Genomic DNA, 25,510 nt, shown 5'->3' with positions numbered 1-25,510 from the left:
ATCAGTGTAAGAAAATTCTCAAAGATTTCTGCTTGAAATCATGTAGAACTTTTGGCTGTCACTGAAAGAGGTAGGTCTACCTTTCTTCTACACGTTGGCTCTAGCAAGTTGATTAAATAGAAAAATATTTGGGAAGTTAGTATTCCCACATGCCAGATCAACTCACCCTTTTATCACATCTAATATAAGGGCTGCTGTGGAAGCAGAAGACGGGAAGGCACGCTTAGACATAACATTAAATCGTGAATAACTATTGTTGTTGACTATTAACTATTGAACAACTGTCGCTCAATAACTATTCTAGTTCCACTACTCTCCTATGCCAAGCTATCAAAGTTGCTCTGATACTCTACCAAAACAATGAACTTGTAACCTCAAAGTTCTGTTAGTAACCAATCTGAGACCAGTTTTAGGACTAGTAATTTACCTTCCAAATCAGACACGGTTTGGAGCTGGAACTGCAATCACAGGAAGGCATGAAGCCATTAATAATGTAGGACAAACATACAGCTGTAACTACAGCCAAGAAATCATAACCAGTCTGATGCTTGCTGTTAGCACACAAACTGGAATTGCAAAGAATAGTTGTGTTTTATTATGAAGAATTTAATCCATTTGTGAATTGTGACAATCCCTTCACATGATTTTCAAAAGTGTGTAATTTGATGATATCCACTATTTTCAAAACAGCTTTTAGACTAACAAAGTTAACTTTTTAACCGAGTCATAGCTATTTGTAACTTGGTTTCCTAAGGAAACCAACCCATGAACCTACTGAACAGCTGCACTGAAATTTGAAGGAGAGAAGAACTGGAAAGGAAAGAAATCCGGAAATATTTACAACACTTCTCCTTTTTCAATAAATAATTTGGCATTTCATGACTATCATGTTGTAATGGCCCAGGCTTCTGGAAGGACATTTAAAAAAAAATCCCTCTCATAAAAAAAAAATATATAGGTAATATGGTTTGTGCCCCAAAACTCCATTATCATGGAACCACTGTCCACTAACCCTCTCTTATATGCAAGGATATACTTCTGCCTGTTTACTCAGATAGCCAAAATGAGGGACAACATGCCATCAAGTGCACACACAGGACAGTGCATGTGCACACTGCTAGCTGGCTGTCCAGGGGGAGGCCTACCTTCTGCTTGCACAACAGGAGGAACAGTTGGCCTTATGTATAGGAAGGACCCTAGACCCTACATAAAAGAGAATGTAGTCTAGAATGGGCTAGAAGAATTGTTCTCAGTGACTGCTACTTGCATGAAATCCCTTGCAATACTAAAACCAAGATTTCATTAGTTTACCAATGTTGCTAAGCTGAAAAGCTGTAAACAAAATACAGGAATATGCGTTCTAAAAATAACTACTTGGTTCCCATATTTACAAAGGATATTTTACAAAGTACTCAAACTTACGTATCCGAGTCATCAGAACTGGAGTCATCATGACTTTGTTCAGACTTCCATCTCTTGTGCCTATCAATAAGGTCAGTCAAGTAGGAAGTTTTCTTTGAGTTTCGTAAAATAAATTTGTGTTTTAAGAGCTCTTTTGCAGTAGGTCTCTTAAAAAAAAAAAAAAAAAAAGAAAAATTTTTTTTACTGTGTTTGAGTGTTAAGTGACTCACTATAAAAAGATTAAGAAACCTAGACTTTAGTCCTGATACAAATGAGATTTTAAATGTATACAGTAGCAAAAAAAAAAAAAAAAAAAAAAAATGCTGGTGAGTATGTTGCCTCATATTAGAAAAGCTGATACTCATCTGAAGCAATCAAGTTCTCTACTATACACTGACAAACAGATGAAACTCACAAAGCTTGGGTCCTTGTTTAAGCAGGCCTCAACAAATTCTTTGAGGGATTTACTGAAGTTTCCTTCCAGCGTTGGTGGATTGTTCTTCGGAATGAGGAATAAAACCTTCATTGGATGTAATTCTGAATGAGGTGGCTCTCCTTTTGCAAGTTCTATAGCTGTTATGCCTAATGACCAGATATCTGCCTGTAAGAAACAATGCTTTTAAAATTAAGTTGGAGAAAGAGGAGAAACAATGTTCTTGCAAAGGTAGATTTTAAACCTTAACTGTAAATAATTTCATTAGTAAATTGTTCTTGTTAACATGGTCTGGTTTACGTGATTAACCATATAAAACAAAGTACAGAGTGTTCCTTGGTTGTTTTTACTCTACAGCATAAAGCAGTTCTACTTACTAGAGTTTTAAATTTTTTTTAAGTGAATATTATTACACCAGCAGTTGTAACTGATCTTGAAACACAAATATTTTTAAACAGTAACGGTAGAGTTGTTATAAACTAGCATTTGATCCACCATATTAAAGTACACTATGTAAATATGGGCCAAGACTCAAATATTGGCATAGAGGAAAATATAACATGCACAAGATTTTTCCTCAACAAGCATCAGCTAGTATAACCATCAGAAATTTAACACATTAGAATATAATTTTGCTGGGGTTTAACACTGTCTTATACACCATTCTTATTCACAGACTAGAGAAATGCAGAACAAAGACTTATTCTTAGGAAAATGGGAAAGATCTGAAGTGAGCTGTCTGGTTTATTCCCAAACAGAGCATTTGGAACACTGTAAACAGATCTATTTCCAGGTACTGGATAGAGCAGAGATTTCATTTATCACTGGTGTTCTTTCTTAGTGTCTCTCCAATCCATTTGTCCCTGCTCAGTCGATATGCTAGGTTATCTTTGACTAACTCATACAGGACAACAGGCTCACAGCTGCGAAATACGTATCTATTCAAATATCACAGCTACATTGCATGACTAAAACCAGGCTCCTTCCTTGATTCAGACAGTATTCTATTGTTAAGAGCTTAGTTACTTAATTTTGCAAGTAAGTGAAAAAAAAAAAAACAAAAAAACAAAAAAAAAAAACACCCTCACCACAGAGTCAATTAGCATACCGTCGAATTTATGAAATGACGCTTTGTCAACTCATGTTACAGAACTGCCATCTCACACTGAGCACAGAGGATTACGTAAGTATATGAGCTCTGATTTTCATTTATCTTAATAACAACATTACCAGTTAAGCTCTCCTCAAGCCTGAGTAGAACTGTAACTGCCCTTTAGCAGGAAAGCTTTTCTTGCTTATGGAAGACAAGTGTCACCTGTAAAGATTAGCCTTCATGTTAACAACTGAGTATTAGTATTTCCAATTTATTCTGCATTTCAGCTTCTCAAAAGGAATGTGTTAAGGCTATACAAATGGGTATATTTTCTTCTGTCAGACTTCCAGTCACAGATGGAGCATGTGTATATATAAGTTTAAAAATCAAGTTTATATGTGTAAGTGTGCACAGATAGCCACACATGCACATACATATACATACTTCCTTTTTTTCCTTCATATATTTATGACTTACGAGGAAGGCTAGTGACCTTCCTCTACAAAAATGAAAGAAAGAGTCCAACAAAATACGGCTGCACACTGAACTCTCTGATGTCCAAGATGGGTTTGGAAAGCCTATTCGTGTTGGAAGCATCAAGGATAAAATCCCCAAATTCCTCTGGAACTGTCACCTCTCCTTTCACAGATAAGAAAGGATCTCAAAACACAGATGTGAGTACCAATTGCATGTGTATCCAACCAGGCATTTCTAGGATGCACTTGTCTGTGACAACGAAATTCCCGAAGAGGCACAAATCAGTCTTCCAGATGAGGAGGGAGAAGCATGACCTTAAGAAACAATGACACTATATCATCACTAAGTTTTACCATGTTATGATTTTTACAGTTTCAAACCTTGAACAAAAATTATTCTTCCAAGTTCAGATGAGAGTCAGCAAATCACTGATAACTACTTTTTATTACAGTACTACCATAAGCCTTTCCTCTTCCATTCTAATGAGTAAAATCTTGACTTACAAGAACTTCAAAGTCCAGCTAAGAAAACAGGCTATGTGCAAGAGAAAACCACGTTAAAAATCAAGTACGAATTTTCCTATTAGAAGTTATATAGTAGAAAGGATAGAGAACTAGAAATTCGAAAACTGAAGCAGGTAGGAAAGGTGCTGACTTTCAGATGAACAAAGGAAGCAAAACAGGAGGAAAAAGTAAGAACTACTGCCAAAATGACAGAAATTGGAAAGTAGGGAAAGTTCCTATGAGGATGTTATGCCAAAGAACATATAGCTTGGAAAGAAGGTAATAAACGTCATCCAGAGGGACCTTGACAGGCTGGAGTGGTGGGCCCGTGCCAACCTCATGAAGTTCAGCCAGGCCAAGTGCAAGGTCCTGAACATGGGACGGGAAAATCCCGAGCACAAATAGAGACTGGGTGGAGAATGGGTCGAGAGCAGCCCTGAGGAGAAGGACTTGGCAGTGCTGGTGGATGAGAAGCTCAACATGAGCCGAAAATGCGTGCTTGCAGCCCTGAAAGCCAACCACATCCGGGGCTGCATCAAAAGTAGCGTGGCCAGCAGGTTGAGGGAGGTGATTCTCCCTCTCTACTCTGCCCTGCCTCTCTACACTCCACCTGGAGTACTGCGTCCAGCTCTGGAGCACCCAACACAAGAAGGACACGGACCAGCTGAAGTGAGTCTAGAGGAGGGCCACAAAGATGATAAGAGGGCTGGAGCACCTCTCCTATGAGGACAGGCTCAGAGAGTTGGGGCTGTTCAGCCTCGAGAAGAGGAGGCTCTGGGGAGACCTTATAGTGGCTTCCAGTACCTAAAGGGGACCTACAGGAAAGACAGGGAGAAACTCATCAGCAGGGCCTGTTGTGACAGGACGAGGGGTAGTGGTTTTTAAATAGCAGGACGCAGATTCAGACTCGATATAAGGAAGAAATTTTTTATAGTGAGGGTGGTGGAACACTGACACAGGTTGCCCAGAGAGTTGGCTGCTGCCCCATCCCTGGAAACATTCAAGGCCAGGCTGGATGAGGCTCTGAGCAACCTGATCTAGTTGGGGATGTCCCTGCTCCTTGCAGGGGGGTTGGACTAGATGACCTTTGAAGGTCTCTTCCAACCCTAACTATGCTATGATTCTATGTGGTATAGGAAAAGACAAATAAAAAAGGAAAATAAATTTTAAAAAACAGGTGGTAGTTTTAATATAACTAATATAGTCAAGTTTCGACATTTCACTATTTTTCCTCATGGTTGATAAAATCTAGCTGCTGAAGAAACTATCACCCTCGAGGATTACTTGGACTTTAAAAATAAACTACAAGGGAAAATGAAAAATTAAGTTGAAATTTTTGCTTTCAAGTACACCTCTTACATTAGCCACTGACCATATTAAAATGCAAACGCTATAGCTACCTTACTCTTTCACACAAGTCATCTGGAAATCCTATATTCTTAAATACATCAGTCTGAAATATTATTTACAAAAGCCTGACAGAAGCTGATGAAATTTTAGTATCCATGCCAACAGTCACACACCTTAATTATTTTTTAGGTAATGAAGACAAGTGTTGTAATGCCTTCTAAATATACTTTGCAATATATGGTCTGAGAAATAGAAATATTTTAAGGACACAAAACAGTTTGGGAATGGGACTGAATAAAGCAAGAATGGAATAGGCAAATTCTGTGTGGCAGTCAAAGAATACACAGCTCACATATGCACAGAGCACTCCGAAAAGCCTCACATAATCTTGAGAGCACAGTATTCGGAACATAAAATGGGACTTGGTTTGACATTGTTAAAGTTCCACGATGCCGTCACCCCGTCATAGAAGGCCACCAAATTGGTCAGGCACAATCTGCCCTTGGTGAAGCCATGTTGGCTGTCACCAACCACCTCCTTGCTCTCCATGTGCCTTAGCATGGTTTCCAGGAGAATCTGCTCCATGACCTTGCCAGGCACAGAGGTGAGGCTGACCGGCCCGTAGTTACCTGGGTCTTCCTTATTCCCCTTTTTAAAAATTGGGGTTATGTTCCCTCTCTTCCAGTCATCGGGGACCTCACCAGACCGCCACGACTAGATTAGAAATTAGGAAAAAATTTTTTACGATGCGAGTTATAGAACACTGGAACAGGTTGCCCAGAAAGCTGGTGGAGGCCCCATCTCTGGAAACGTTCAAGGCCAGGCTGGATGAGGCTCTGAGCAACCTGACCTAGTCAGGGATGTCCCTGCTCCTTGCAGGGGGGTTGGACTAGATGACCTTTGAAGGTCCCTTCCAACCCTAACCATTCTATGATTCTATGATTTTAAAAGAAAAATACACAAAATGTATGCATTTGTCAAATCCTGAATTAAAACTGCATTTTTCAAAAAATGCAGACATTTTTTATCTATGAAAAACCTTGCTTCTCTACCTTAAGATAAAAGATAATATTTACATACATTCCCATAACATACATTTGGGAAAAAAATAAGACTATATTCAAAATCAATACCTTAAGTATTCATTACTTTTACACAATCTTAAGAGACATTAACATGAATTTATAATATTATAAAGTAATGCAAAGACAATAAAGATAAAATGTTTCTGGTTAAAACAGTGCAAGTGCTTCACAAAAGGTAATTCCTCAAAAGATTGTCTCCTCAATTCTGAAAGCTGTGTTTGACAGGATCGTTAACTCAGAAGCATACCTGAATTCAGAGGAGGTGTAACTGTCTTAATATCCAAAACGGCTTAAAGTGGAAATCAATACACTGGAATAATGGTTCTTGCATGAGCTATGTTGATAATATAGCGTAAGCCAAGGCCAGGAAATCCACCAACTGCCCTTAATATTAAGACAAGTGATAACAGTGCTGAATCAACAGGAGACCTTCAGCTTTGTAGCAATAACTCGCAATGTTAAACCTCAGGATGCACCTGCCTTCCTTTAGACTATTTTAGTAGTTTTATGTCATAACTTAGGTTTTGCTTTGCCTTGCACAATTGTGCTATTTCAGTGGTCAGCAAGAGCAAAGATATCAATCCAAACAGAAAAGGAGCAATAAACAATTTAACAATTGGTGCAAGGCATATAGTAAACGAGGAAAGAAACAGATGAACTGTATGAAAGAAGCAGGTGAACTGTTCCCAAGCTTTTACTGGGAACCCAGAGCACGCAGGAAGCAGGAAGATTCAACAGGGCAAAGAACAAAACTGACTAACACAGCAACTACGTAATTGAAATTGCTTGCACCTCACCAGGATGATGCTTTGAAGAAAACAGTCCTGCCTAACACCTCTCAAGCATGGTCAGGTTATGGAAGGATAATGAGGTTAGACTTGGACGTGTCTGTTCTCACAGGCCTTCTCAAGTGGTTGTTGTGCAACAACAGTAAAACTATTGTCTGTACAGTTTAGTCTCGTCCCTAAGTGCCAAAAGGCTCACAGACACAAATAAGCATCTTTGGTTCATTCAAAATCCGAGCTCTGACTTTCTACGGATCAAGTATCCAAGACCTTTTTATGTTCAAATGACATTGTAGACTGAAACAGTTGGAATTCAAAATCTGAGGACTGAATCATGTTTTGTCCAAGTGAAAATCATTCCCAGAAGCCATACCTCAAAAATACCCAGCCACCAATACCCCAAAAAGAAATAAAACAAAAACTATCATCCACAAGAAAATGGTTTACTCAACCTTCAAATTGGAAATTTGCGGTCATTTAAGATTCTAGAGGCTCTACAGAGTTCTGCTAGTTATTTTCAAATAGCCTCTCTACAGAAAAATATCAAATAGGGAAGGAACTACTACTACAAACAATCTAGGCCACAGTCAATATTGGCAAGTTCCTTACATGGATGACGATGGAAAGAAACACGCCAACCCATCTCATCACATAGAGATGTGACCAATCAACAAATCCCTACAAGCGGATCAGAGGAGATGGGCAAGATGAGCTCAGGGAAGAACATAAGGAATGACTGCTAATTATCAGAAAGAAAGCTGATCTTGTCTCAACACAAGTGGGACACCAGGATGACCTTTGTTTCAGTGCTTCCGCTGCACCAGTGGGCCATGAGGTTGTGCAAATAGCCTTCCCCTATATAATCAGTAGAGCAATGTCTTCACTGAGCTAGCCAGACCAGCGTGGAGAAGGGAGAGGGGAGGGGCAGCAAGGAGGCATATATGTAGCTCAGCCTAATAGAAGTATAAAAACTGAGTAACCAACCAAATGAACCTTATAAAAAGCAACGGGCTTGAGCTGGCTTCAATGCATGTATTCCTGCCCAGCAACCGGGGACACCCAGTGCCATGCTGATGAGCACACAGACATCAGTAACAGTAATCACATTTCTATCGTGATCCAACTGTATATGATAAATTATATATTGTGATTGTGTTGTGACTTCAGTACATTGCTGAACCACTCTGCAAAATCAAAATCCTGTGTGATGGAAATATCCACAAATAAATAAATTTGATATTAAACATTAAAATCTCCATGTACAAATAACTAAAAGAACATGGTCAGAGAGAAGCAGAAACAACACTTTCACACCCACCAAATCTATATTCTTCAACATATTGCTGACTATTTTTTTCTAAAAACAAGTGGAAGCATAATAACATTTTGCATATATTTGCTCTCTTCTACTTCTGAACAAGCATCAAAAATACTCCTCAATGGGATAAAAGGTGACAGGATGTACTTGTCAATTTGCAGTATTTCTTGCCATCTGGATGGGCTTAATACACTAGGAAACTTAAGGCTTGGATACAAATTAGTAAAGTTTCTTTCCTTGCCAACAGCTTCTAGCTGCATCATCTAAACATATCACTTGTCTAGACACAGTTAAAGCTATTAGCCACATTCTGAAGACCAACCTATGTAATTCAAATTAAAGAAGGAAGGGACTTTGGCTAATGCCTTGAAGTACCTTACCTTCAAATCATACGCTGATTGCTTTATTACTTCAGGTGCCATCCAAAATGGTGTTCCCACAAAGGTATTCCTCTTTATCTGTGTATCTGTTAGTTGTCCTGCTACTCCAAAATCTGCTAGTTTTACCTCTCCTTGTTCAGATAGCAATACATTAGCAGCTGGAATAAAGAAAAGGAAATAACAGAAATTAAGACATTTGACACTGGAAGGATGTTCATTTATATTGCATAAGCTCTTCTAATTTTATGACAATACAAATAAGAAAAAAATTACCTTTAATATCTCTATGTATTTTCTTTTCTGAATGCAAGTAATCGAGTCCTTTGAGTATCTCTCTCAATATTGTAGCAATCTGAGTTTCATCAAGTGAGCCAGGTTCTAACTAGGAGACAAAAAAAGAAATATTTATATAAGTGTGTGTGTATATATACTTACATAAAGATAAAGAAGAAACAGAGAACAGAAAATACACTTGACAATAAAAAGACTATAAAACTCCTTCTGTCACACCTCAAAACTTCCAATTTGCTAACTTTATAACATGAGATACAACCCAGAATATTCTTTAAAAAAAAATACATAGTTCTAAACTATGCGACCTTACGAACAACAGGCAAAGAAATACTTCATTTATCTAAAATATTAAGAAGTTTGTTTAAAGGTCCATAAAGACACAGTTTCAAGTTATTGCTTTGTGGTCAGGTCAGAGACAAATACATTGTGTTTGAAAAGCATCTACATTGTAATCTGATTATTAACATTACACTGAACACAGACATGCAACTTCACAGGCCCTATATGGACCCAATCTCAAAGTCTGAGAAAGAAAGCACAGCATATAAGGTACCACATCAAATCACATATCCCATTACTAGATACTGGGGATTTTGTGAAACTCTTTAAAACACAACTCAAACTGCTAGGCTGACAGAGCATTGCATATTAAAATTTAACTTTTTTTTTTCACATAAAACTGAAGCTATAAATCTGCAAGTAAAAATTTCAAGTAATTTAAACTCTTATGGGAAGAAACAGCAGTGGCAGAAGATCTCAGAGCTCTCTATAACTGATATAAATTCTAAAAGCTAGTGTTCGACAGAGGGAAAGAAGAAAGGTCACTCCCCAGAGAAACTGCTTAACCAATAGGGGCATTTCGAGAGAGAGACTGAAACTTTGTGGACAACAATTAATGTTGGAAATATTCCAGTATCCTAGTTTACTCCACAACAGCAGTCACTGAAACACAATCAACAAAGTTTTATCTCTGAAGCTTCACTCTGTGAGAAAGCAAGCATTTCAGATAAAAACTAAAATATTACATCTCAGAAATCCTCAGCTAATAGCTAGGAACAGGGGTAAAATTTCATGTAATGCAAACAAGGTATTTGTTTCACCTTTCTAGCTTTACTTCCAATCTTTTTTGCTTTTATTTAGCTTTGATAATATACATTATATTGCCACTCCCTGAAATCCACTAAGATATTCTCAAGGCTTTGCTCCAGCCAGGCTGTGAGCACCAGTTCAAGACCTGGTAACAAGATACAGCACATCTAACGGGGGAAAATGCCTTCTGTCAGATGTTAGCTCACCTTAGTGAGGAGGAAGTTAGTGAAAACAGACTAAGGCTGAGAATATTAGCACTTGTACCTCAGCCACAAACCTAAATTATACTGCAAGTTGAACAACAAGGTACATGTAATTGCATTGAATGCACTTTCTCTTGTGAGGCATGATTTTCAAAAGAGCCAGTGCTTATTCAAGTACAGAAAACACACCAGGCTAACATGACATGTATACACTTCAAACATGGAATTCAAGGTTCCCATTTTGTCTTGCCTTGACTATGGAGATGTGATAAAGTGTGCCAGTCGCCCTACCAGATTCCGGTTGCAACCATAATATGCATGTTAGAACTAGGAAAACATGCAGCAGAACATAAACTGAAAATGAATGAAGCACACACAAGATGCTCAATATACACTCCCATTATGATTTCAGTTCTGTGGCACAATTTCTTCAACATTTTAGGACATGACCAAAGACTTTGTACTATTTCTAGGCAAAAAACTTAGGGTATAAACATGTGGTCATCACATCACACAAGTGAAATGTGTGCGATTTTAAAAAGAATTTTAAAATAAAAAAAAAAATAAAAGGACAAAAAATATTATAAGATCTGTTTTCTTTCTGTTCTTTTATACCTTTTTGAAGCACGAAGAAAGTAATAATTAGTTTAGAAAAGCAAACCCAGTCTTTAATGGCTCTTCTGTCAGGAAAAACCATCACAATAATAAACTTTTTTCCAGCGTATCTTTATGGGGAACATTATCGATTTCTACACAACCACAGAACTCCTTCTAACAGGATGTGGAAACTAAAGGTATAAATGGGTTCCAGAAGGCAATTACTATTAAAACATGGCAGCACAGCTGCAGAAAGTCAGCATTTACTACCCCCTCCTGTCTTCTAGATGTCACCAGCAGAATCCCTCTACACTGGCCTTTTTCCTTTCGCTCTTTTCCCAACTGGGGCAACTAATAAATGCTTGAGGATAGCAAACTAAGCTACAGAGACATTGCATCTCAATTGATACAACAATTTTCACATATTTTTAAAAATGTACTTTTGTTTCTATAATAACTTTTTAAAAATCCACAATAAATCATAGGCTCACAGACTCATTCTAGCTTAGTTTGCTATCCTCAAGCATTTATTAGTTGCCCCAGTTGGGAAAAGAGTGAAAGGAAAAAGGCCATATAAGGCCAATATAAGGATGGCCAATATAAGGATGGTGTGTGGTTTTCGTTTTGGTTTGGGTTTTTTGTGGGGTTTTTTTTTCCCCTTTGTTTTTTTTTTTTTAATAGCTAAAGTGAATGGACACCATCCAAAGAAAACAATCTGCACTGAACCTTTTGAATTATGATTCAAAACTGGGTACTCCATCCCAGGTGCAGAATGTGGCACTTGTTAAATTTCATATGGTTGGTGATTGCCAAGCTCTCTGGTCTATCCAGGTCTCTCCATAAGGTGTCTCTACCCTCCAGGGTAGAGAGCTGCTCCTATTTCTTCAAAACGTATTTTTTAATACCAATCTAAATTCTGTTTCTGTCTATTTAGACTTCACTGAGATTTCAAACAGAGAAACTTGTTTTGTTTGTGAGTGGTGGGGAAGATACATTAAAACATATACACTAGGAGGAGTTGTGGCAGCAAAATTAAGAGAGAGAAAAGAACTATTTTCAGCCACTAGCGCTCTCCGGCTCACTGAAGATTAGCATTCTAAGATATTTATATCCTGCTTCCTGTACTATGTTGCTTAGTTCCCTTCCATCTATACAACTAATCAGTCTTGCCCCATGGAAAATAACATTTTCCAGGCACTTACAAATACTTTCTCTCTTTTACGGGAAGCAAAGATTGCCATAGCCAAATGATAGATTACAGTTTACAGAATTATAAGATAGGAAAACAATTATGTGAAATAAAATAACAAAAATAATACATAATTTACTTACTAGATCAAGGGCAGAGCCTCCACCCAAATATTCCATTATTATCCATAATTTTGTATCCTGCAAAACAAAAACAACAAAAAATGTATTAAGTTAAAAAAAAATCAGTTAAATTAATGGGACTTGCTCTATTCTTTTTGCTGAAGAAAGAATCGACAGTTTTGAAACACCACTAACATTTAGCTGTTCCTCCAAAACATCTTTAAGATATATTATTTTTAGTCTCATCTGATAAGGAATTAGTAAATTTTAGTAAAATTTATTAGTAATAAAAATTAAAAATATTAAAAATAATAATGTAAAAATATTAAAATAGTAAATTTAAAATATTAAAATATTAACATTTGTTAGTAATAAAAATTAAAATATTAGTAAATAGCTTAGTCTGTCACAAGCTATTTACACAATTGTGTGTATTCAAGAAAGTTTACTTCCGTTCCTCTAAATTAACAAAAGGAAAGCTACTTCATATTTAACAACGAATAAGAGCACAGACATTGCTCTTGGAATGTCTTCATTACTTCCAAATAATTGATGCATACTCTTAATGTCACATTTGAACTCATTTCACGGTACCTCTTTTTTGTACTGATACTAATACTACTAGAATATAGACAGTATCCAGGGAAGAATAAACTTCTCTTTAAGCCCTACCAAAGAGTCAAGTAGCAGAAGGAAACCCTCTTGCCTTTAGGCTGACTAGAACTGGCCAAGTATTCTGAGCCTCCGAGTTCACCAGCATATTAACTCCCAAAAGCCACCCACCTAGTTGTTCTTATCACGCTCCTTAGTAATTTTTGCAAAAGTATCTTCTGAGACAAGAAAGAGACAGACAAGGGTCACTCAGTCAAAACTGAGGAGAACGAATTTACATTTTAAAACCAATTATATACACTCAGAATAATAAACAATAATTACATTGTATAAAATATATTTCCTTTCCTTAGAAAAAAAGTCTTGATTTTATTTATTATCCTTATTTGTATAGATACTCCAAAATATTTTCTTTAATAAGCCTGACTCCTGTCTAGGTTGAATTTAATTTTAAATTTATTGTTCGTATCCCTCCATTGTTTCATTTTCTTGAACAGCCATCTGTCTCTGACCTAAAGAAGAATGGCAGTAAGTTTTCTCCACTAATGCTTAAGCATCTGATGTACAGCACAGAATTCTGGACAACTGTGCTCAAGAAAGATGAGATAAACTAGTAATAAAGATTACTAAAGATGACTATAGCAATTTGCTAGGTTTAACTAGTAAAATAAAAGCTAACAAAGAAAAAAAAATCAAGCTACTATATTCTCAAGTGAAAGCTTGATACATATAGGAATGTTTAACACAAGACATACAATACACTATGCTAAAAGAGAGACTGGATATGATCGTTTCTTTCTGCTATTTGCAGCATCTTATTCCCAAACACACAAAGAGAAGCAGCTAGTCCACCTTTTCCTTGCAGTATCAGCCTTTAAAACGTGTTTCAAGTGAGACCAGAAATCTACCCAATATATATTCAAATTAAATTGCTGCACTGGTGGGTTTTGCTTTAGTTTGTAAGATTATCAAGTTATACTATGGATTGTTAGCTTTAACTCTACGTACCAAATATTCACAAGACTTCTAGCATAAAAACATAAGGGCCTCTCAGAGCAAGAAGCACATAAATAGCAAAAATATTCATTTACTTTATATGCCAAAATAAAAATTAAAGTAAAAACAGCAGCTCACAGTCAGGATAGGAAGTACTCTGAATACTCATTTATAAAGATGAATTAAAATTTTTACAGAATTGATAAATGTGTTGCAGAACATAACTTTTTCTAAATTAGAAAACTTTAACTTTTAGTACTCACTTAAGCTTTTTCATCGTTATTATAGCTTTAGTTCCATGTATGTCTATTCCCTCTCTGGTCTCAGAATGCACCTTCTGTAGGTAAATGCACACAGCCCTTCCCACCTACCAATAATAATGCTTACTTTCTGCAGACACCACAGATATTCCAAGAATTATAGTTCATCTTGAGAGAGTCCCTTTTAGCAGCAAAACAAGTGTTTTAGTACTATGAGTTTCTCAGATTTTGCCTGTGTACCTTTCAAGGCTTCAGGTCCCAATAGTTCCAGAACAAGTACGCTTCCAAGAGGTCTTATAGCAAGTCATTTCATCTTCAGAAATCTTCCTAAACTCAATTAAAATTTTATATACATATTTTGCTTCAGTCTTTTAAAGTTGCATGAAATTCCCTGAATATTCAAGTTTTGTGTGCCTGCAAAATTTACATTTAATTTTAATAGTCATTTAAAATCAAACAAGTCAACTGTATCACTACTTTTTATTTCAATGGAAATGCCTGAGTGGGAAAGAACAAGATAGAGCAAATGAACCCTATGATCCTCTCAAAAATAGGGGAAAAAAAAAAAAATCTAACACCAAGAAGTCAATAAGAGATGCATCTTCCCTTTTCTATCATCTCAATTACCTTGTGGATTTAAAGAGCTAACAGCTTGAAACAAGACATAATTCCCAAAAGAGAAAGTTTCCACAAAACTAGCTACTAAATTCACCAGCTGAAAATTAGAAGTGAGAGGTAGCAGGAAATACCTTTACAAAAAAAAAAATTAAGACTATCATTTTAATTACATAGTTACACAATCATGTAACAAAATTACACAACTACAAATTACACAGTTCATAGTCTTTTAAAATCATCATTTATCCATTTCAAATATTTTCCTGGTTTGTTCATCTTTGCTCCTGAAACTTTCGTCATCAGCTGCTTGGGGCCACATGCCTGAATTTACAATGTAACAGCCATGGACCAATAAGACATTTTAAAACCAGTAAAGTATGGAAATGCAGTTAGGGAACACCCACGTAACTGTATCTGCATCCCAGTGTGAAGCTAAACAATAGCAATTTATCACAGTTATGGCACCTTTATATTGGTACCCCTAGATTCAAAGTGATTTTTAATTTTCTATGGTTCCCCCTTCCCCTTGCCATAGAAATATTACTCAACTTCATGGATGTTTAGTTTCGGTTTTTGGGGGGGTTTGTTTTGATTTGGTTTGGTTTTGGGGTTTTTTTTTGGGGGGGTGTGGTGGTGGTGTTGTGTTGGTTGGTTGGTTGTTTTTGTTTTCAGATACTTCATATGAACGACGAACAGATGTCACTACTACTGCAGTGAATCTTACTATCACTTTTAATTCTCGCTGGAAATTTCTTTTTAGCTTTCTTATTTAAAATCTGCATACATTACTTAACAAGAAAATGCAAATAAATGCTTTTGGTGAGATAGTTTCAATTAGTTGCTTAATACATATTCTATCTTACAGCTAGTAACCTGTATGTACTTAATTTGTGCCTTGTAACAACCGCACAAGGCAAGTAGAGCACTATCATCAATTGACTTGGCGTCACCTGAGCAATCTGCCTCTTTCTTTCCTTCTGAGCATCTCTGGCATGCTGTACATTCCCTAACACCTACTGTCACCTTCCTTTCTAAAGCTGTCCAAATTCTTTTTTTGCTTGTACTTCTCACATTCTTCTGTACATATTCCCACTTTTCCTCTCAAACAGAACACCAAAAGCACTAAAGGGTCTTCCACAGCCTAGATTAGTAACTACATATTACACATAATTACTTATATTTTTTAAGATACTACACTTACATACGGATACGTGCAACATAAAGTGCTCCATTTTAAGATCTGAAATAAGACCAGTTTTCTTCTTTTAAGTATCAGTCACAACACAGCACTGAATTTTCTTCCAAATATAGTGAAGCCATGTTGAGTCATCAATCCAAATTTAGAATTATTATTTCTCTATAAACATAGATGAGCACATTAATGAGGGCACATGGAACATTTCCTTTTTCACAGTAGGAGCAAGAGGTTTTCCTCTGATGCCATGCAAATGAGGAAAGGAACAGCTTTGGAATCTAAAAGAAGCTCTGTTACAGAGAGGCAGAGTTTCTGTAACCCTTTCCAAACTCATTTGCTCTTCTTGAAGTTTGACTTCTAGTTTTAACTCCAGAACCACACAAACTCTTACAATAGCAGCTTTACCTCTAATGAAATAGTCTCCATTAAGTCACTTGTTTTACAAATGCTTCCATGGCATTACCTGCTGTAACTGCACTGTTAAGAACTTCTCCTAATATGCAAAAAATCAAGGACTACGCACTGAAAAAAAAAGTCATCCACCAAAACACTCCTCTAGAGCCTCAGAAGCACATTTTAACCAAAACCAGAGAAGCATAGAAGACACATGCAGAAATAAGTAATCAAGATTAAAATGTTCGTTTATATGTCCTTATCATGTTAATAAAACATCTGAATAAAGATGGAGAGGCCTATCTTTAGAGATGCATTGTATATTTTTATTTATTACATGAAGAACTTACACATTTCTTAGCACTGTGATATTATACAGGTGAGATTGACCTAAAGCAATTAAGCCACAGTATTTATTGATGAAAATGTTTCTATATCACCTTTCCTGAAGAAAGGAGAGGTTGCAGAGGAAAATATAACACATAGCCACAGAGAGGACTAGAAGGATTCAGAAGTAAGAGCATTAAGTGACGTGGACAGTAATTTAAAATTTAACTAAACGTCTTAAATCAAGTAAGTCAACAGTACTATAACAGTGAGCACATTTGTTTCTACATGAAATAAAATCTCCCCCACCTATTGTGAGAAACATAATTTCCCACCTTAAATTTATTGTCAGAAAGGGTATTTCTCACCTCAAATTTCCAGTACACAATATACAGCAGAATAGAATGCTATAAGTAGAATTTATAAATATGTATAAAAGGCTTGTTTATTTCTAGAGACAATTTACCTTCAAATTCCACTTAGAATCTGTATTTACAAGCACTTCACCTTATGTCAACAATCATAACCTAGAAATTACATACTTGATTGAAATAACAGAACAGATTTGCTAATCAAAATAAGAACCAGCTTAAGTTGTTCTATATACTAAAAGTTTTATCATCACTGGATTAGTGGAAAAATCTACAGTACTGAAAAACAGAAAAATAATATCTTGGACAGAACCTTGACTAATCTGAAAAGAACAAACTAGTTCCAAAACTGATATGCATTGCACAACATGATGTGTGATATTTTAAAATTAATATTTCAATATCAGTATAAATTTAGTACTAATGTTCATATTGATTCTCTAGCATAAGAAACCAGATTAAAAGAACCTTGAGATATAAAATGTATGCAACAAGATAACCTCTCTAAGTTGCATTCCTGCTACAGGTTGTTACCACTCCCCATGGAGATTTGTCTTCTGTTAACTTCATATATATAAAAAAAAACCACTCAGGGAAGTTAGACAGCTGTAGCAACCAGAAGCTTCTCAAATACTTCCGCACCGATTCTTAGATGTCTGAGTTCAGAAGCATGATGCAGAGATCATGGAACTTGTCCTCTATATCTACTTTAAGCAACCTTGCCCTCTGATTCCATTTGGGAAGGAAGGAATATTTTTTTTCTTGATTTCTTTACACTGGGGTTTTTAAACTATGCATCTGAAACCCATGCTGCACGACAAAGCCACCAGGTGCCAGAATCACACAAAGCCAAAGATGGTCTCTCACCACCCCCCCACTCCAATGACGGTCTGGCCCCAAAAGAAGCTGTGCAATCCACCGAAGACATAAGCACAAAACTACCTGTTTAAAATGAATCTGAAAAAAAAATTATCACTCACACACTCTTCATAAAAAGAGGAAGAAATTATTAACCAAAGAGAAATACACTTCAAGGAATATGATTACTCATGTATATGAATTCTTCAGAATGCTCTCCTTTCCTCACAATCATCAGGTTCAGCTTGAGGCATCTGTTTATTCATTCACCATCTCCTTTGAACACCAAGTCACAATAGCAGTCACTGTCTTGTTACACAGGATGAAGAATAGGCAAACCCTGGCATTTGAGTTCTCATTATTAACTCATGTGGACATCTGTGAGCTTATATGCAGAAACAAGATAGAGATCAATCAGGAAAAAAAAAAGTTTTGTACAATGCCATAAATGATGCACTGAGGCAGTGACAGGAAATAGTAATTATATCTTTGTGGTTCTTGCTCCTCTTAGACAAGCTCAAACCTTTCCACTACAACACTAAATGTTGCCAAGTGTCTGAAATCTGAAAACATGTATCAAGACCTCCAAAATAAGCTCCTCTGGAGCTTATTCTTTCATTAAAAGTAATATATATTCAAGAAAATCATTATTTTAGGCTTTAGAGAGAAGGCACCTATGAGCTGATGTATTGCCATTAGATCCTTGAAACTAATCAGGATATGTAACTTTCCAGTTGTTATTTGAATGTTCAATTTCTAGACCCACAGACTAGTATTAGAACAGATACCATTCGCCAAAAGTGAGTTCTTTAATGGTACAAGATGGTTGTTACTCTTATTCAGCAAATGCATGGTTTTGGCAAAGAACATATATTCTTGTCATTTCTTGACTAGCTATAAATATTGCCTATATATATTATTGGTTCAATTTAAATCTAATAAGAACTAGATCCAGTGCCGCCATATGTTAATGTTGCAAAGGGAATAGCATACCACTATCTGCTTTCATTCCATTCTTGCCAGTATGCAATCCTTGGACAGAGAAGGCAAGTGATGCACCCTTGAACCTCAAACAGCCTATCCAGATGCCACTTGGATGCCATATAATAACTCTTTTGACAGACAGAAGGGATGTGACAAAGGACAGAACTACTGATCGCAAAAGGAAGTTACACTGAAGTTTCTGCAAAATTTCAACACCATAGGTACTGAATTCTCTTAGTGTAAGTAAATAATCAAGCTCTTTCCATTACAAATGGATAAACTGATTCTACCACTCCCTATCTGGGGTCCTATGACTGTTTAATAGTTATCAAGAAAGGCTATTATGTTTTCACAAGCTTTTGGGACTGTCTTCACAGAAAACAAAGTCAGAGGAAGAAAAAAAAAAAAAGTCTTTCAATGCTGATTTACATCACCTTTCTAAGATTGTATAGTTTGTTCTTAAATGCAATCTCAGGAAGTACTACTATTTTTCTTCTGTACCTGATGAACAAAAAGTTCTTCATCCTCATTACAAAGAATAAAGAATGCCACCATCATTCCAACACTTCCTAGGAAGGTTATTGAGTTCCATCAAGAAGTTAATCCTTCACTTGAACTTTTCTTTGACATTGTATTCATCTGCTAATGTTCTTCCATCTATTTCCACCTACTACAACACAAGCTTGTATAGATTGGTGTATCATTTTATAAAGGGGGAAGCTATTTGTTTATGTCATTAGAGATTTAATTAAATAAAACCATACTGTAATATTTTCTAAAGATGCTTGTTTTAGACCACCTGAAAGTCAGATGGCATGGAAAGACAACTGCTTGCTTTGAAGAACAAGAGAAACTATTTTATGAGAGAACAAGGCTAAAGAGACTCAGGTTGCCTTAGCCATCAAAGATACCCTCTGGATAAATTGTCCTCTCCTTCCCTCTTCCACCTCCTCCATCCTGTCACAACAGAGAGTCCATGTTTTAGAGGAGAGTCTTCAAGTACTGTCCAGTGTTCTTAGAAAGGTGAAAAATAACTGAAACACCAACAGCTGCAGTGAATTAGCCATCTTTAACCTTGGAAATTAATATCCTGTTTGGGGGTTTTGCAGTATATAAAAAGCAGCTGTTATGAAATACAGATTACGATAATCTAGCCATGTTGAAGTAGACCGTCTGGTGTACCGCTAAAGACAACAGTTAAAATTGATTTTGCTTCTTAAAAGAATGACTGAATTTTACTATCAATTTGAAAGGCTCCAAAGAGAAAGAATATTGCTTTGAATATCAGTTCCCTCCAGGAAAAACTGACAAAGCAATAACTAGATTTATCTTCAAAAGGATTTTTTTAAGTGTTTCATGAATTCCAGAGCCTCCAAATAATATTATGCTTCCCACCTATAGCTAGGTCTCTCATTTTATCAGAACGTATGTCCATCCACAGATATTTTATTTTAGACTAGAAAGAATTCTAGCAATTCTCAGCCCTGTTTCTACTCTCTCTTGCTGATTTCCTAGAGAAGTAGGCATAAGACCAAATTTATTTTAAAAAACCCAACAAAACAAATCCAAAACCAGTTCCACTTTCACTGACCCTAAAAGGGCACTCAAATGAAGGAAATAAAAGGTGCTTTTGTTTCCTTCTCATCTTTTCCCAGGGGAGGACAACTCATTAGTTAAAAAAAACCAAAACAATACAAAACCAAACAAAAAAAAACCCCACAAAACAAAACCAATGTATTTGTGATTTAGCTTGTCTTACAGGACCAGAATGCACCTGGCAAGATTTACACAGGTTGCAGTGTGCTACTGCTTGTTTTGGCACATTCAGTAATACCTTGTAGAGATAAAAACAGAGTGTTAGAATAATTCCCAGAAAAAGATTTGCAGTTTTCTGAAAGATTCCTTCTTTGAATTTGAATATTTGCTTTGCCTCCTTGAACACCAGAACAAGTGATATAAAAGTAACACACTGGGGAAAGACTGCATATTAAGAAAAAAAATGTAAATTCCTACAGTTGAACAACATGTGACATGACATGTAGAAGATTACAAAAGAAAAGTTTCCAGTGAAACTAAGGAAGTTAATTACCATAAAAGAAATCTCAGCATTTGGGAAAAATAAAATAATCACAAAACCAAACAAACCAAGAAAAAAAATCAACAAGAACAACCACCAAACATTTGAATGAAGTCAAGCAAAATCCAAGCTAATTTAAACTATTAACATAGCCAGGACCTGTAAACATAACTCTGGAGGATTTGCAAGTTGTTCATAATATCCATAGCTAAATTTCTTCCAAAGCTACATTAGTGTAGAATTAGGTGCGATACTATTTTCCAGGACAATCCACTTCTTTACTACCTCAACATATTTAAGCTACAATCTACAGAACCTTTGTATCTATATGGTAGAGCCAAAAAGGCAGGCTAGCTAGACAGCAGTTATTAGAAATACTCTACATAGTCAGAAGGCTCTTAGGCTTAAAGAGGTCAAACTCATAGCTAAATAATATACTCTCATCATAAATGGAAAAAACAGCAAAAGTTGTTAAGTAGGACATACAGGACTGCAGTCATAGAGGACTTAGTAACAGATATAGCTTAAACGATCCAAGTGCTAACCATGCTCTCTAAATCCACAACCTTAGGGAAAAAAAAATAAAAAATAAAAATAAATGTTCGGCAAACATATAACTCATATTTACTAATGGTCTACTACACTCCCAAACATTTCCCTTTAAACCAAAAAAAAAAAAACCAAAAAGCCAACCAACAAAACCCAAAGTTCTTCCTTATGTTTCCAGTCACATTCTTAGTGGGTTTCATATAATGTTTACTGGAATAAGAACAAGAAAAGCAAGATCTATAGCTGAGAATTCGCACCAGTGACCTGGAGGCGAGTGGGGAAAGGGTGGAAATCACCCCTTGAAAAGTCTGCTTTTAAAAAAAAAAAGAAAAATAAATTAAAAAGCTATCATGAGATTTTTGTGTTTAAATTTGCTTATTTTAATTTGCTCTTTCTACTAAATAATTAAGGCATAGGCATTTCTAGGACAAACAGCTTTGCTGCATCTAGGTGCCACCTCTAAGAAGAAAAAAAAATCCTAAAGACTTATTTCCCTCTATGAGAATGAAATGCAATAATTTGTTTCTACTGAACTTTTCTGGGATAATGCTAGGTAAAAACTTAAACACACAAAGAATTGGGTGGAAATCATCTGGATATTAAGGAATCACTCAGAGATCCATTAAAAAAAAAAAAAAAGCCTTTTAGAATAGTGTGGAGCAAGCAGGGTTTATTTGCCTTTTTTTTCCTGACTTTATCCTCAAGGATCATGAGTTGATGGCCTCATCCAAAATATGAAAAACAAAATAACGGAAGGATGGGATCATATGTCTGAGTTCAAACCCAGGAAGCAGAAAATTTATTTTTCCCTTACACTGGAAGCACATGCTTAAGCAACAGACAAGGACTACTGACAGCAATGGACATCTCCATGAATCTTAAGGGGGCTGCAACCAGCTGTCAAGGCCCCTCAGAGTTCTGAAAAAATTTTTGTGAGGGAGTCATGGACAGAAACCTTTAGACGGTAATGCTGTACTAAAGAATATTACTACACTGGGGTGCAGGACTGATGAGAAGTATTTTGTCTGGGGAGCATTTCTGAGGCGCTTACCTCCTTTGAAGTCTCTTGGCGTCAGGATGAATGCTAGCTGTCCTCGGGCTGCCATCCCTTTGAGGGGAGGGAGATACAGATGAGCCCAAAGGTTCTCTTCTAAACACAAGTCCTTACTGCAAGCTGGCCAAAAGGTCCCTGCAATCAAAGAAATCATTCTGGTTTTGCATGTGGCGCATTTATGTCCTTTAATCAAGGTTTGTCAGCCATCTAATACGTTCAACCACAAAGAAAAAAATTAATGCATTTGCTGGGTAGCCAATGCAGAATAGGGACTAAGGAAAGAGAAGAATTCTTCATTCCAGTTTGGACACTAAACTCCATGAAAAACACAGGTAACATGTTTTTTCACACTATGCAAAACCACCTCAGTATACAGTATTTTACAAATGTATATATGTATTTTTAAAAGCTATTTGCCTTTGGAATCATTTTCCAACCCTCTGAAATTCCTGCCTTCTTCAGATCCCAAGAAAAAAAACATCACATTTTAATTTCTAGGCATACATACCAGTCAATGTATTCTATAACCTAACACAGCAGTCACTCTTCAACAATTAACTCTTTCTTGCAATTACCACAGCAGTATACAATTAATCCTTAAATGCATCCTTTTTGCCTTAAGCTACTTGTACAGAGCTTGCAGAGCCACTTGCTAGGAAAAACACAATGAAAGTTCTTTCACAGTACTAATAAAAGATTTCTTCTGCAGAACACTTGGCAGACTTTTGTGTTTGTATGCCAACATGCTAGAGCCACGAGCTCCATGTCTTCCTCAGTGTGAGTCATTTCTAACACTGTCCACATTCACAGCCCCTTTGGCGCATTTCCTGGGCACACGCCCTTCCACCATAGAAATGAATCTTTATAGCCCAGCTGTCACAAGCCTAGGCATGTCATATTAAGCACATAATTTCCAAGAGCTGCATATACCAAAGTATATGATAGTAGAAGCAAACAGACACTTTTCTTGTATTGGCTGCAAAACCAGTTCCTAGCTACTAAATACAAGAAACTTATACAACAACTGAAGAACTGTATGCCTTTCACTTCCTAAAGGAGGGCGTAACTGCCTCTTTGGAATATAAGTGCATGCAAGTCCATACTCCTCTTCCCACCTGTTCATAGCCATTTTCCTTCTTCACTCTTCAAAAAACAGCAGTGAAAGAGTGAAAAATGCCTTCCCTTACAATCATTATCCATTTAACTGTTAAGTTTTTTATTACCTAGTGGAGCTGACAAGACTCATCCCCCCTTCTCTCTCCACCAGGCTAATAACTACTTCATAACCACACCTATTCAGTCATTACCTTCTGGGGAAAAAAAAAAAACTAACTGCAATCTGTGCAGACCTTTCCCCAGGAGGTCCGTTTCAAGAGGCACACAAAGATTAATGAATGATTTACATGATTCTATGACAACCCCAACATTTTGTCTATTCACCTCTTACGAACAGTCACAGGGAAGGCAAAAACAAAAACATAACCCCAAATCAAAGCTCCGTATGGAACTGAATTTTACTGATAAATAGATCAAATAGTTATTAATAAACTGTACAAGGTCCCAACAAGGGAAATTGGAAACAAATCAGCATTAGTTTACTGAATTCATTTGTCCAGATACATTGCATTGCAACAAAACCAGAACTAACAAATGAACCTTGTATCCGATGCATATTGAGATTAGTAATTTTTCTTCAACAAAATGCCACCCTATTGGCACATATCTTAAACCTATTTCACTGGAGTAGTTCACATCAGTAACACTCAGGGGCTTTATGAATTATGTCCCACTTTAGACCAGTGTCGTGGTTTTGTTAGTGAGGGGGGGGCTGTTCTTTCCAACAGAAAATATGAGGCACAAGAACCCCTTTACTTCCATTGTCCAAAAAACAACTGCTCTAATGCTTACATCTGTTCCTGTTTATCTCCTGCATCAAATTAAATTCAAAATGATAGGTACAACTCAAATTTACTTCTTTGCACAAATATCAATCCACTCAGTTTCAACCTTTTTTCACCACTTGTATACACAACTTCCAAGATCTTTTGCACCCCTGCTCTGCAGCCTGTAAATCTTTACTCCTCTTTCCCCTCCACCTTTTGCATTCACATTGCTATTAAATTCCACTGCTTCTTTTACAGAATATTCATAGGCCAATCCTTCTTCAGAATTCTCACTACTAATGAAGTTGTATGGATCAGCCCTAGAATCACCCAGGATCCTCAACTAAGGCTTCTGCCATGCTCATCACACCAATCTCTGCAAAACACACACTCTTTCTCCCCTTATTATTTTCCACTTTTTCTCTTTACAACTCTTCCCCTGATTTCTAATTACTATTAAAACACCTTATATTCAAATCCACCATTTCCATTCTGCCCTGCTCCCCTATGTTTTCCTTTCCTTCTTACAAACCACTGTTTCAACAAACTGTTGAAGAAAGAGAGAGATAAAGCCTCAGTACCTCCAAATGATGACTTTTTTCCTTAACTGTTATGCAACAGCTTACAAATTTGGTAGCATAAGGAAAAAACTACATGGAAATAATTCCAAGAACTTGGTTGAAAACACTGACTCCTGAATACAAGCATTGTGACGTTTTGGAACTAATACAGTCCATAAACCTATTCAATCTGGAACTTTCCTTTTGAAGTTCAATATTTTAAAGTCTAACCAACTTTTTCCAAACAAGAATTGCTGGAAGTTTTACATTCAACCATTTTAATATGCTTATTAACATGCTCTGTAACATGTCATAAGATAATATTGCCTTATATGTGTAAAGAATGTTACTTTTCTGCTTTTATACAACTATTTCCGTACAGACTATACAAAGACCTCAAAGAATTCACTCAACTCGAACTGAAAAAATGCCGATGCATAGTGAAGCAAAAGAA

The 25,510-nt window shown here is 36.5% G+C and overlaps 1 protein-coding gene across 2 annotated transcripts in view; it reads right to left on the bottom strand.

Moving 5' to 3' along the window:
• Window positions 1-25,510, bottom strand: part of STK24 (serine/threonine kinase 24) — a 55,959-nt gene that overhangs the window by 11,173 nt on the left and 19,276 nt on the right. For both annotated transcript variants that reach the window (XM_086771223.1, XM_086771214.1), the window contains exons 3-7: window positions 12,341-12,397; window positions 9,099-9,207; window positions 8,826-8,983; window positions 1,817-2,002; window positions 1,423-1,568 (exon numbers count right to left, since the gene is read on the bottom strand). In XM_086771223.1, coding sequence (XP_086627349.1) covers window positions 1,423-1,568; window positions 1,817-2,002; window positions 8,826-8,983; window positions 9,099-9,207; window positions 12,341-12,376 — 635 coding nt within the window. In that variant the 5' untranslated portion in view covers window positions 12,377-12,397. The remainder of the gene's footprint in view (window positions 1-1,422; window positions 1,569-1,816; window positions 2,003-8,825; window positions 8,984-9,098; window positions 9,208-12,340; window positions 12,398-25,510) is intronic.

The sequence above is a fragment of the Chlamydotis macqueenii genome, chromosome 1 (genome assembly GCF_036417535.1).
Source record: "Chlamydotis macqueenii isolate bChlMac1 chromosome 1, bChlMac1.mat, whole genome shotgun sequence".
In the NCBI taxonomy this organism is placed as follows: Eukaryota; Metazoa; Chordata; class Aves; order Otidiformes; family Otididae; genus Chlamydotis; species Chlamydotis macqueenii.
This window is presented reverse-complemented; position numbering and strand designations above follow the sequence as displayed.